Source organism: Anomalospiza imberbis, chromosome 7 (genome assembly GCF_031753505.1).
Source record: "Anomalospiza imberbis isolate Cuckoo-Finch-1a 21T00152 chromosome 7, ASM3175350v1, whole genome shotgun sequence".
NCBI classification, from domain to species: Eukaryota; Metazoa; Chordata; class Aves; order Passeriformes; family Viduidae; genus Anomalospiza; species Anomalospiza imberbis.
The window spans coordinates 19,192,166-19,206,998 of NC_089687.1; the positions used below are offsets into that span (position 1 = coordinate 19,192,166).

Sequence of the window (14,833 nt, forward strand, 5' to 3'; positions counted from 1 at the left end):
CTGCAAAACAGACGTCCATCTCATTTTTGGAAATGACAAGTCAACTGAGCACAGGGAGGAACCTAATTGCTGTAGCCCGCTCTTTTTCTAATGAATAGCTCAATCCACTTGAAATGCTAATAGCAACAGAATGTGCTTTGCAGTTCATTACTCTTCTCCTCAGCAAGGAAACTGTATGCAAGCTCCTATTTCAGCATACCAGGCCATGAAGTCTTGCTGTGGGAAAATTAAATCCAATAGGCAGGCATATTCAGCTGTGACTTACATCCATTATTGCTTGCTAAATACTTCTAAGAATACTAGAGAGCCAAAACCAGCAACAAGCAGAAACACAAAGCCCAGAATGATTGGCAACATACACAACAGCAAGATAGCAAACCCTGAAAAATGAGTATGCCACATGCAATGCTTAAAATGAAAAGTACTCATTTACTGAATCTACTAAATGCTTCAAAGCTGAAGGAGTTTCAGGTTCCCAAAATTCTACTCTAAATAAAGAACTATAGCAGTTTAAGATCACTGGTACAAAGCTGCAGATAATGAAGCTAGCCAGGTACAGATTTACATGGCTCATTTACTTTTCCCATAGAAGTCTGCTGCCACTATATGGCATATTGCACTGTCTATCTTTATTCAACAGAGAATTAATAGGAACCTCAATTTTTCCCCTTTCTCTCTCTCCTAGAAAAACGTGGATGGCTTTTTGTTAAAACAAACAACAGCAACAACAAATATAAAAAACATCAACTTAAGACGTATCTCCAAGTTCCCTTTTGACAAAAACTGCTTTCCAAAAAAAAGGAAAATGCACAGAAATTTAGCATTATTCTTAAGTAAGAAATGTTCTGACTGAATATGTGATGTAACTCACATACTCATTTCCTATACACACTATGGAAGAAACAAATCAAGTGAATAAAGACTTTCACACCTTTGTAGAGGTAAACCAGGAGGTAGGACCTAGATGACCTTTGAGGTCCCTTCCAAGCCAAACCATTCTGATTCTATGACCAAGAAACCTAATACATTAGGTTCTCCAATTATATCTTTCCACAGACCTCCCATAAGCAGAACACCTATGATATAAAAAGGCACCAGGTAATTATGAACTCTTATGAAAATTACCAGCTTTTCACAGCTGTGTGAAAGACGAGCTGCTCCTGATACATTCTTTCCTCCAGCAGAATGCACATGGGGTGTACATTACTTTGTCTCCAAATTCCAAAATATCCCAAATAAAAAATTAAGGAGTCAAATCAGTGAATTTTAGTCAAGGTGAAAATTCATTGAAGGTTGATATGTATTCAGCAATCCAACTTTGCTATTGAGAATTGTTACACTCTGAACTATTTTGAACTTAGGACACTGCTGCTTTCTTTATAATGGTATACAACAATTCAGGAAAGCTAAACAATGAAAGTTTGGCAAGATTAATTTGCTAGAAGCCTGTAAGTGCTTTTGCTTATTGTTCCATTACCTGCCAGACATCTATTGATTTCCATAAATTATGTATCCAAATATATAATCCACCAAATACCAGATGCACTTGAGTTCTCCCCTAAAAGCTCCTCATGCTCTTTTCCAGCCTTTAGACACTTCTCTGGTTCTAGTTAATGTCACTGTAACTGCAAATTAGTTTGCTGGTTCCCTTGGTGACAACTGTTTGGATTTGTTGATTTATTTGTAGGCAGAGTTTCCAAGCAGCGTTTCATTTGTTCCTTTTTTTTACTTACATCCATTACGCTTTTATCATGCAGCAGCATACAGACTTGATTTCTGCTATATAGAAATAGGATTGGAAAAAAGGCACTCAGTATCTTTGTGATTAATAATTTTATCTTGTTCATCATTTCTTAATAGTTCCTATTTTCTCAAATGCATTGTGCAAAAGTTACTTCTGTTTTAAAATGCCAACTCAGACCTTTTTACCATGTCTTATAATACCTCTTATGTGCTTCCAGCTCTGTGCCATTACAGACTAATATACCTTGATTATCATGGATAAAACCGGCCCATCCCTCACCTCTTTTTAAAAGTAGTAAATTTTAAGTACTTTGTGCAATTCACTTCAAGGTGATTTCCATTATGCACTCACCTGCAACAGGAAGAATTCCAAATGTTTTAAATAAGGATTACACCAAAGCATGCCGTGCTAAGACATTTTGACAGCCATCTTACCAGCAAAGTAATTTCAGAATCTAAAACTTCCCACTTCATGAAAGCATGCTCTGCAATATAGATTTTTTGTTTTCATCAGAACCGCCTGATGTGCACACCAAGATTGCTAAATCTGATTTTTAAGGGACTAATGCTTCCTCAAGGAAGTAGAAAAAGCACAAAGGCCATCCACTTAGCCCCTCACCTACAAACTTTTGGTAATCCTGTCATTAGGATATAAAAGAAAGATATTCTGTTTTGAAGGAAGTTATTTGCAAAACAATGCTAATATTGACCAAAATCAGGATTAGTGAATAAACAAATTATGCAGTTATTCATAATGACATGGTTCTACTGACAAAATTATAAGACACAAGAGAGATTCCAGGCATTTGCATTTAAAGACAAAGCCTTCAAATAATTACCTAATGATAGCATGATTCCTGCTACAGTCAATTATCTCTGTTCCACATGATTGACAAAAGATGTGTGTTGTTGAATTAAAATAGAAAATTATTTGTGTAATGATACAATTGTAAATTAGAGACATTAAATGTCATTATTTTTGTCCTTAAAAAAAGAATGCCTGTCATGTAAGTGCAATTCAAGAAAATGAGATGTCTTGGAATTAAACTTTAGGACTAAAACATGCTGGCATACTTTGATTATATATCAAGCAGTAGATTTTCTTTCAATTTTGCTACCTTTTTTACCCTCACAAATTTATCCATCATTTTTTATGCAGAGTTATCAAAAACATCAGCTTCTCTTTCACACAAGCTTCAGCATCTTCCATACAGCCCTCAGGGAGAGTCTGTATTCCTGGATGAGATGCATCCTACCATAGCTAAATAACTGTATATTCTTCCTTCCCAGTGTAAGAAAAAAAATTATCAGACAAAGAAAACCAAAAGAAGTGTGTGTGTGCAGGTGTGTAAGAACATCCACATTCTGTCTCTGCATTGCTTGCCTAATTTTCAGACTTCAGCTACTCAATCATCACATGTGGTTTCCAAAGACTGATGTAAGGAGCTAAGTGTCCAAGAATGCAGGTACTGACAGAATGGTAACCACCACAGCTGACTCATGAGTGGAAGAGACAACAGCAGAAAGTAGAATATGTATTCTTTCCTAGAACCAGAAATACGCTCATCTGTAACCAAAACTGTAAAGACTTTATTATGAAAATGACCATAACAATGGTGCCACATGGCAGTCAGTTTTCCCCCTTCCCATACTCCTAATAAGCCCTATTCCCACCAGGACAGAAACTTTCCCACCATCAGGGACTAATGAGACTGACCAAGTCAGTGTGTCAACTTTAACAAAAAACACACACACACACACACACAAAAAAAAAAAGAAAAAATTATCTCACTTGTACAAAATTTCAGACCCACAGATAAAATTTGAACTGCATTGAAACTACCATGGAAGCAAAGTTAGAATGGAAAAAACAAGACAGTATAGCCTAAGAAGCAAGGGCAAGCAGTTTGGCATTTGCACTACCTCACTGCAGTTGTTGCTGTAATTAAAACCACAGAAGAATTCAAATGACTTGCTCATTTAGACTGCAGAGAAAGCAGTTCACATCAAAATGAAGTGGACTAATCAGAGTGATAGGCGGGTTGTACATACTAGAGCTGTACTCATCCAATTTCCATTCTACTTCTCTGGGGCAAGATCTTAGTGCATGCAATGCAAGAAATATAATTGAGGGGGAGGGGAAGCACAGAAGAGTGAGGTTTGTAGGTTTGTTTAAAAGATATTTTACTTGTTTTTTTTTCTTGCCAGAGAGACAAATGTTTGGCCTCACCAAATGTCACTCAAATTACAAAAGGTCATATGCCTTCTCTCAATAAAGCGTCTCCCATTTTCCTCTTTCATGTGCCTAAGGCAGAAAGCCCGGGATAAACACAGTTCCCCCATGTAGCCTATGTAGCCATGTTTTCACAGTTAGCTTATTTCACAGGTGTTGTATTTTTTATTAACAGCAGAATTTTATGTATTAAATACCTGTACAGATGATCTGTAGTACCTGTTTATTATCTCAGTTTTGATTAATTAAAACTTTATTTCAACTTTATTTATAGAACATAGCTATATACACACAACAGTGAAATACAAACTGGCACATTACTTTCAATATTATAAAGAGGATGAGGGAATAAAATATTAGAATAAACAAGTAAACATATTCATTCATCACATATTCGAGGTTTAGCCAGCTCTCAATCTTCTATACATTTATGTTCTCTGCCTTACAATTTTTTTTATGCTTCAGCTGTGCAATCTAGCTATTAATCTAGGGCAGAGCAAGTAAGAATCCTCTCCTACCTCAACAGAAATCACAGTTTACTTTTTTCCTGCTCCTGCCCCCGCTTTCTTGATTTCTGAAATCATGATACTATGCACACAGATGAACCAAAGCAGGAATAACACAAATTTATGATTATTAATGTAATTTTGTGAATCAGAACTCGAAGGCTACTGTGAGATCATATAAACACAAGAGAACAGAGCATTTGTAAAGAAGCATTAGCTTCCTGAGGATTCACCACATGCTTATGTAAAGCCCTTTATTTCTAACACTTTCATGCTCAGCTGTCATTTACTAATCAATACCCAGGCTCCTCCATTACAAATTACCATACTATCAAGAGCAGATCATGTCTGTTCAGCACTGTGGAGATGGTTCTTCTCTACTTACTTTTAATTACTTCAGGTCAATTCTAAATTAAACAAAAAGGCATTGCTGCTAACTTTTGGTAAGAGCAAAAGAGATGTTTGAATTCTCTTCTGCTTCCAGATTCCCACCAAGAAGAACGGGACTACAATCTCTCTGTATTAATAAAATGTGGTCCCAAAATAAACAGTTATTTGAAGTTCATCAAAACTATACAATTTATTTCAGTGGTTCTGGAAAAACTCCATGAGTTTACAACTTAGCTCCCTCTATATATATTACTGGAAGAAGGAAATACATTTAGTATATGATGTTTCACAATCAGGTTATAGGACTCAACAGTTTAATACACAAAAATATGCCACTACTATTTAATCATCACATGATCTTGGGTAAAGAACAGATCCCTCAGATGATGCAAACACTTGTTCAGCAGTACACATCAAGAGGTAGCAGCAACACTAACAGCAAAGCACAGCCAAATGATGCTGTCAAGAGTGGAAAACAGCCAATGCCAAAATGAAACATTGTCATTTGGCTGTTAAGCTGTTGGAATGAGCAGCAGTTACCTGTTAAAGATTTACTGTCTCTATGCCACTTACCATACAGAAAAGGCAACTGCACATTAAAAAATCAGCCACCAAGGGAATTGTTATGGCCACAATCAGATCAGCTAGGAACACTGTCCAAGGCTCCAGGGCAGCTGATAGCTCCTCCCTCAGGAGGAGTCTTTACAGCACTTCTATCCACAGCTGATAGGTCCAAATTGCTTAAGACTCAGAAGAAACTAGAGTGCTTTCCATCTAGTAGAAATGCATGGGATATGATAGTGAAACTTAGAAAATGTGTGACAGAAGAAACACAAGAAAACTGATACATTTTAGAAGTGACATATATACATTAAGTCCTCTCTCTCAATCCACTGGTTTACAGCCCCAAGTCTACATATTATGACAAAGAAGTGTTAGAAGTAGAGACATTTTAAATGTATCTATATCCAGATATGCTGCTTCTCTCTTTCTGCAGTTGCTGATGCCAGAAGCTAAATCAGAAGAACATTAAAAGCCCTTCAATTTTTTCACTTGCTATGTTAATTTCCAGCTAAGTCAGGCAGCAAATTCTGAAACAATATTTTGTGCCTCAGTTATCAGTGACTCATTTCACTGCACAGGCAGTGAAAAGCAGTATTCACTTGCATCATCTTTTTTGAAATTCACACTTCCTACCTGCTCTCATACATCAGCAGTGGGAATAACTTTGGCAAAAAGCTATCAGGTTTTTTTGTAGCAGAGATTACAATATTGATCGTAAGTTTTTTTTCCTTTGAAATTACCCTGAAGTAGCACAGAAGTTTTTTTAAGAGCAGTGGTAAAGATTTTACTTCTGAAAAGCATTAGTTTCTAACAAGTACTTGAAATACAAGGAAGGGCATACATAATTATACTTAGAATTTATTAATGTGGTAAAATCTTAATGCTTGGTAGAAACCAGAAGTGATCTAAAACAGACTTTTTCCTAGAAAGAACTGGAATTAAATACACAAAGATCAGTAATGTTTAAAATAACCAATCACCTGGAAGTATTCAGAGAGCATTTCAATAACAGAGAAGACAACATGAACATAATTTGATCACTTTGTTAAACATTACAGTGCACTGTGGTTATAGTTGCCTTTCTGGATTTGCCTGTAATTTAACTTATCCACTCTGAGTGTATCTCTGAAAGATCTCTGTATGTCTTGATACCAAATATTATTGATCAGTGCACACTTTAAGGAAATCAAACCTGTATTAGCCGCATGACTGAAGTAATACACCATCTGTCTGACTGATAAGAAATACCAGAGGAACTTAGAGATTAAGCAAGCAAAGCCTTGCTTTGTATGCTTCTGCATGCCTGGTGCACAAGAAGAGGGATTATAACCTGTTATTCCAGTGACAAATTCTTCAAGTACAGCATTGAAAAATAGCCACAATGCTTGAAACAAAATGTCAGTTCCTTAAATCAGAAAGCTTGAAAGGCCAATCATTGCCAGGAGGCTGGGGGTGTTTCAGAATAGAGCTCTAGAAAAGTGATTTTATTTATGAAATCAAGACAAAAGACTTACAATGAGTTGTAGAGGTATATGGAGTTTTTTAATAGAACCTCAATGCACAAAACAGGCTTTGAGGGGAAGGCACAGAGAAACTTTTGACTTTATCCAAATCAAAGAAAGTTTTAAACATGTTGAATCAAAAACTCCCTGAAAGTCTGCATCCTTTTAATCCCACTGGCTCAGAGTTTTACAGTCCTGATCACCTGTCAGTATATTACTGTCAAACAAAAGGAGACTTTTAGCTAAACCAGAGAGACACCTGGCCACCATAACAATTAGAATCTGTAGATCATCCATCTAAAAGTCATGGATCCTGACTAGCTTATCAAAAACAGTGGGAAGCATGGGAAAAACGTCTAAGCTTTGTTTTAAAATCTTCAGAGGTTTAATCTGTTTATCCTGCCAAACTTTCTCTTGACAGTAAATCAGCTTCACCAGCAAAGTCTGCTTCTATGTTAAATTCTTGTCACACCTGTGTCCCAGTGCACCTCTTGTGGCCATTCACTGGCCCCAGTAGAGCAATGACACGTGGGGTAAAACAAAATAAATGAGTTCATTTAACATTTTGCCTTCCCCTCAAAAGTACTGGAAGTCACAAACCAACCAACTGAAAGCTGGCTGCTTTACAGGGACCCAAAACAGTCCCACAACATCCCTACCAGAGGGAAGAGGGAGAACCACACCACTAAGTGGGAACAGACAAAAAATTATTTCAAATGGTTTCAGCCCTGCCCAATATGCTACACCACCACATTCACAGGCATCTCTAGAGCAGATGGATGAAGATGGAAGAGTGTGATTTCTCACTCTTAAATGTAAAGAAATGCTTTTAAAAATATTAGAAAAATATCTAATTAGAATTGAATTTTAAGCTATCAAAATGCAAACCTTATTACAGTTGACAAGTAATGTACATGCCATTAATAATACAAATAGAATGATTTTTAACACTGAGATCGATTTCAGCTTTAAATTGCTTCCTTTAACATAAAGAAGGTTGGGGGTGGTACTTAGGTTTCATTGTTATTTTTCATTTCTCCTCTTTTTTTTCTTTTGCAAATAGTACGAAAAAAAAAAAAAGACAGAATGGAACATAAAAGTTCTAGTGATTTTTAATTTTCAGTATAAGCAACATCCCCAAATGCAACTGCCTGCATAATTTACAACCTCAGCTCTGCAGGTTAAAAGCCTAATTCCTTTCCATCTAAATATTTAGACATACAAATCTTCTTGATAACCTAATTTTAATAAGCAGAAAAAATATATTGATTCCTTGACTCAATAAATTTTAATTATAAATTTTACATTGTTTTGATAAAAAAAAATACTATTTCTCTACAATTGAGTGATGGTATAGCAATTGCATACAGGATTATCTAGGTCATAATTAAAGAAAATTTTTCAATTTTTAATTTATTGTCAATAAAAATACACCAAGGCATAAAAACATCCTTAAGTAGTGAATAAGAAATACATAATTTACCATGTTTAGGGAGCAGCTACTTACTGATTTCAGTCATGATTTAATCATGGTTATACAGGGTATTTAAATGAAATCTCCATGCTGTGAAAATAAAATTCAGTTCAGTAACCCCATCCCCACACCTCCCTGATTCCCAGAACAAACCCCCTAGAAGTGGCAAAATAAATGCTGTAATCACAGGTACATTTATTTCAAGAATCATACAAATGTTTTTGTTTATGATATATGTAACTGGATCAATTCCCAGACTATACAGAAGTTCTGTAACTTTACAGTTGTAAATCAACTGCACAGCTGGAAGTGTGTTTGTGAATTTTGTCATTAAATACACTTGATAATAGAAGCCACTTGAATAGCAAAAATGAGGGTGAAAAGATATATATTAGCCCCACTTCCTACAAAAGAGATGGAAATGATGGAAGTTTTTGTTTAACACACCAAAACAAACCTATAAAAATATTTTAAATGAATGAGAATTGAGAACTTTGATTTATGGTACTAAACCAATTATCAAACTCATTCTGCCCCTAGCCAGAAGAGATTTTGGGATTTGCTTGTTCATAGTTCTTAGGGGTTTATTCCTATAAATGTAAGCTTCAAACTTAGGTATTAACCAACACAGGAGTAGCTCTACTAGGTACCTCCAGCCAAGTACATTTTTCTTATGACTTTACATGTAATTAATTTTGTAAGAAAGAGGTCAAGTAAACGGGCCAACATAAAAGCAGGAAGATCAGCACCTGAGCCCGTGCTCAGACTAGCGAGCGATACCTCATTGCCCGTGTCCTGGTACACACAGGAAATCACGTTTGACTCAAGTCCTGACAACTGTGCTGCTGCAGCACCTGCTGCCAGCTGCTCCTTGGACTTGTGTCTGCCCAGATCCCCAGGAGGTAAAGTTCTCAGAACTCATCAAATGCCACGGTTTCCAGCTACATTAGCAGAATAAATGCTTTTCTAGTATATATACACACAAACATTTACATGTAAATAATAGAGTGACATTACAGGCAATTCTGCCATAGCATTTTCTCTACACTTTATTTGAAATAAGATATGCAGTAACAGAAATATCCCATTTGCCAGTAAAATATTTCCATTTGCCCCTTTTATTCTTCCATAGGCTTAATTCATCTATTGTGCAGGAACTGTATTAAATTAGGTCCTGGGACATTCCAAATTACTGTCAATAAATTATCTTCCTGTCATTGGAGCTAATTTAACCATCTTAGATTGCTTCAGATAATTTGCAATTCTTAATTATTAACCATTAACAAGTCTTCAAATTTAACATGAAATATCTCTGTTATTAATCCAAGTAGTCCAACCCTCTAACAGTGACCTTCCTAAATATGTAACTGCAACAGCTTGGTGGTTAGATTGGAAATTTCAAATCCAGGGTGGTAATTCCTCCCCACTTCCTTTCCCTGGTGCTGTGAACAGTCCTCTTGGAGGACTAAATCACAGACAATTGCCTTGGCCTCTCTTTGCAGAGTTCCTGCCTGGGTCTGCTGCTGAGACACGTGGTGTTCACAGCCTTACTGGAAAAAATTTGGATTACAGATTTCATTCCTCCCTACTCTCAAATACCACTTTCTCTTGAGGGTGAGCATACAGAAGCATCGGCATTTCAAAGTGACAATTGCTCAGGCTGGGTCAGAGTTACACACTGTGGTAACAGATCCAGCCAGTGAGAACCAGTATTTTCAGTTCACTGCAAAATTCAAGCACAGTCTCCTAACTACATCTGAGCTTTAAAACACTAATGGCCCATATTAAGCATTTAATACTAGAGCCTTTCAAGAGCTTTGCACAGAATTACCTAAAGCAGCCTGCTGATAATTTCTGTTTTGGAGCAATGCACTCCAAGACACAATACTGCAAAAGATAGAAGAAAAATTGGAAATTGCTATCTCCAGCCAATGAAGTAACCATGACAGTAGAGAATTTTTTGACAATTTAGGTCACACAGAGAAAACTATGAAAACAGAAAGGTATTAAATACAAGGTAAGGACAGATAAATCAGTTAGTCGGGATGGTTTTCAACTTGAGTAAAGGAGTTAAATACCACCACTTGTATAAAGAGTACCATGGGATTCTTCAAAGATTATTTCAGACTGTGAGTTGTGTTTCTGATCCACAACACGGCATTTGCAGTAAACAGAGGATGGTGTTAATTTAGCACACCCCACTGAATTACTGAATGAGTCCAACCCTGCTGTGACTGGGAAAAAATAATGGAACCTGACCAGCCAGGTAAAGAATTACTTAAATGCATTGATTCTTCTGCCAGAATTCCTCCTTCATGAAAGAAATTTTTAATTTTTATGGGTACTATTAACCTTGTTCTGGAACATACTGCTAGGAAAAAAAATGCAAGATATCATCTAAAATGTGATGGGCTGTCATAGTGTAGCCTCACTGTAGAAGAGGAAAAAAGAACAAAGCAGAGGAGCACTTTCTTCTTGCGCACCTCTTGTTCCTTTTTAAGGCTGCCCATCTCCTTACCCTTTGCCCTGTCCCAAATCCCCAGGCACTACTCTTTAAACCTTATGGTCCACACTCTCGCGCCTCATACTAAGTTGTTTCTGCTCAAAAAGCTCTAAATGTTTGCATCAGCTTCCATGACAAAGTCTCAACAGGGAAGAGGATCAACAGTGAACAGGAAGCACAACTCAAGTGCCACCAAAGGTACCTTGCTAAAGACAATATCTATAGTCAGCTGGTGGCTGCCTGAGCTTTAGTGAATGCTCCATAAGCAAAATAACTTCTGCCTTTAAATTAGTAAATATAAAGAAATTCTAAATACTGTCTCTGAATCTACGCTGCTGAACAGAGATATAGGCAGCTTGTAGGCCTCACAGTCAAATCAGCCCTTCACAAAGTGCCAAAGGTGTGTTACCTAGTGTAGCCCACACCCCTACACTCCCTCCAAACACACACACACACACTCTGCTCATGTGCTAGCTCTGACCCTACTCACACGCTCAGGCTTCCAGCAGAAGCAAAGCCTGTGCCAAGATTTAAAACTCTGTCCCCCTCCTACCACTGAAACCAGACACAGCCAGAGCTCACATGGGACAAAGGTTTGCAGCACAGAGCTTTCTTCCCTCAAAAGCAGGACAGTTAAATTAACGGAACTCTGCAAAATTACAAATCAGATTTTTGGTTTTTTCAATGCTGCCAACAGTGTTCCCAGGCTCGAGAGTGTATCTGCTTCAAGACTATTTGTTTTTCTGTTTAAGGGAAACTTTCTGATCCCTAAAACAGAAAATCTTATTTCTTCCCCCTCTACCAATAACCACCTGTATGTTCATAAATATAAGAAATTAACCTCATTACTACAGACTTGCTTTTAGGGAAGGTTGGGAGACGGATTTTTTTTCCAGCCATGAATTAAAGAGGATCCTTAGAAGGAACAGAAGTTCATTGTGCAAGTAAGAGCTTGGAAACTCAAGTCTCCCAGGATCAGTCCTCCTTCACTTCAGGCTTAAAAGCTGCAAAAAATTGAAAGCATAATCCCTGATGTTTCCCATATACTTGCAGGTCTAAAACGTTTGCCTTCGGAATATGCCAACACTGCAAATAACTGTGTAAGAAGCTAATCACTCTCTGGGTTTCAGGATAATTTATAGATACCCAAAGCACCTCACTGGTACATCCACACAGCAGTCAAATTGGTCTGTTTGTAAATGGTTTCATCTACCTGCCAGCAAAGAGATGAAAAAGAATATTGATAGCATAACTGGGCAGTTATGTAAATTGGACAACTAAAATGACTCCAAATAATCTCTAAATCTTTCCTATCCCCACAATAAAATTCATTAATCCTCTCTTTTGTACCCAACCTTTGGCAGCCATGCCATTTTTTTTTTGCAGCTGCCATTAGAAAAGTAGTCAAAGAAAAGGGAAGAAAATAGATTTTGAAAGTTGGCCCTCATTCTGTGTAATTGAGTTTTTTCTGATTACAAACAGTGGAACCAGGACACTAACAATTTTTGATGTTACTGTTTTAAAGCTATTTGTTTTGCATAAATCTGCTATTTGTTTCTAACATACTGGTTGTAATTTTCTAATTATTTCTGACTTCTCATTTTTTTGTTAGCATAAAAACCAGTAACACTTAACTTTTCTCCATAGCAATAATTAGGAATTTACAACCTCACATAGATATCCTGTCAACACAAACTGGATGTAAGCAAGTTTTAAAGTGAGTGGTAATAAGCTTTTTAACAAAAAAACATAAAAAAGCTATCATACTCATAAAAAGCTATCAAAGTTTCATATGAAGAAATAATTTTATCCAAGAACTAGACTGCATAATTAAGCAATTCAAACCTTAGTTATAAACTAATTTTAATTAAAGGTAATCTGACTAATTTCAACTAAGTAAAAATTTAAGTCAGACAACATATTTGTATCCATTTTCTAAAATACCCATCTCTTCTCCACAGTGGCTGATCAAACTTGCCAGTGAAAAACATTTTGAGTAGGCAACTTGTAATACAGCTATGGTTTATTTCTGTCAGAGGCTGACTGCTGAAGTGTGAAAGAAACTCATTAAAAACTTCTCACTGTGATTCTGCATTATAAGGAAAAAAAGAAAGAAAATACTTAATGAAGGGTACACTTAGCCTGAAGACACATTCATATTCTGCTTTTCATTTTACACTATGTCAGTAAGCAATTAAAAGACAGAAATTAGTCACAGAAACACCGCTCATACTGGTCATACTGGGAGATTATACACTTCAGCATTTATTTTATGTTAATATTATGAAAGTAATGAGGGAGATCAAGATAATACAGCTAAATAAATAAAATGATCTTTTACCTTAATCTTAAGACAAGATTCACCGCACATGGAACTTCACTGTATTCCTCACTAACAGCAGGCTGAGACTATTAGAAAAAAAAAGCAAAAAGTCTTGTAAAGCATACCAAAGGAAAAAAAATCACAAAAAACTTTCCATGCTAACAGTTTGAAGTTATCACAGAATATTTAACACATCCTCTAACTGTCAGAAACCCTTTAAATACTTTCAGTACACAGCCTATAATATAGCTGATACCAGTAAAATTCCCATATTTTAATTACAGAGAAACAATAAATAAATAAGGCCTGCATTAAAGCACTGAGTGTAGGAGCTTATAATCCCCCTTGCATCAAAGCAACAATTACCTATTGAATAATATGCACACAGTAAGAATTCCAAACTGCTACTCACATTATTTTTGTGTAACAATTTTGGTTGTTAAAGAAGTCTTACATCTACCCATATGCAAGGAACTATCAGCATATCAAAGCAGGTATCAAGCTCAGAGGATGTCTTCCCCAGAGAAAAACCAGGAATACTGCTATCTTTACCTTATCACTCCTCCCTCACACTGTGATATCAACTAAAATCTGTATGAAGTCTCAAGCAAAAGTGCATCCTACATACAGAATGCACCAGGCTCTTCTACCCTACTATGATTTCATACCCAAATTGGCATATTGTCACCAGTCACAGAACAGCCTGCTCAGAAGTTACAAAGGGTTCAGAAGCCCTCCCAAAATAAAGACTTGCATCACAAATATCATTTGACCTTTTTTTTAACAGTTTTCCATATCAAAGCCACTTTTTGAAAAGTTACACAAGATCTGTATTTCATTATCTATGTGTTTTCAGCAAACATTATTGAATTTTTGGAAAATTCTTTTTCACAATCACTAAAATGAGTGTGGGTTTTTTTCTGCTTCAATTAAATTCCTTACATTCATATAAGCTACTATTGTTTCCACATCTTCAACAGACATGTTATGCCAGTATACAGGAATGTGGATCCCAAAGACCCAAGAGGCACACACCAACAGTGACAAGATATACTAGTCTTATTTCCAAGTCATCTTCTAGAGAATTTCAGGAAACAAAGATCGACAGAAGACTTCCATCAGAGGGTTTTTTTCTCTTTCATAAACTAAGCAACTTTCTTTATTATGAGTTACCTGTATAAACCAGGTCACAAGTAGTAGAACTCTCAACATTTAAGACAGTAAGACTGTGTGGTGAAAGTCCTTTTTTTGTACCCTGCTTACATAAAGTATCCGAGGTGCTGAAGAGCTGTGTAAACTAGGTCTGCAGCGAAGACACTGGGGCCATCACAGGAGCTAACAGGACTAAATCTGGCAGGAAGCTGCTAGGCTTTTAGAAGATTTCTCTGACACCAATGAAAATCAGAAAATCTAAAATTGCAGGTGAAGTGGCAAGGGTCACCCGCCCAAGGAAAAGACATTTTTAAAGACCATTTAGTCTGCAACCCATAATCCTATTAAACAATTAATTACAGCAGCAATGCTTCCCACACTTAGCACAGGGCCATGAAATGCTATATAGTATTTTATTCTTCCGAATTAATCTAATATGCCTC

General features: G+C 36.5%; 1 protein-coding gene across 11 annotated transcripts in view; it reads right to left on the minus strand.

Moving 5' to 3' along the window:
- Positions 1-14,833, minus strand: part of STK39 (serine/threonine kinase 39) — an 82,281-nt gene that overhangs the window by 21,743 nt on the left and 45,705 nt on the right. For 7 of the 11 annotated variants that reach the window (XM_068195769.1, XM_068195766.1, XM_068195768.1 and 4 more), the window contains one exon: positions 13,257-13,324. In XM_068195769.1, the coding sequence (XP_068051870.1) occupies positions 13,257-13,324 (68 nt within the window). Of the gene's footprint in view, positions 1-1,506; positions 1,780-7,054; positions 7,156-12,920; positions 13,005-13,256; positions 13,325-14,833 lie in introns of those variants that run through there. The other 4 variants (XM_068195771.1, XM_068195770.1, XM_068195774.1 and 1 more) reach the window with 4 other exon arrangements.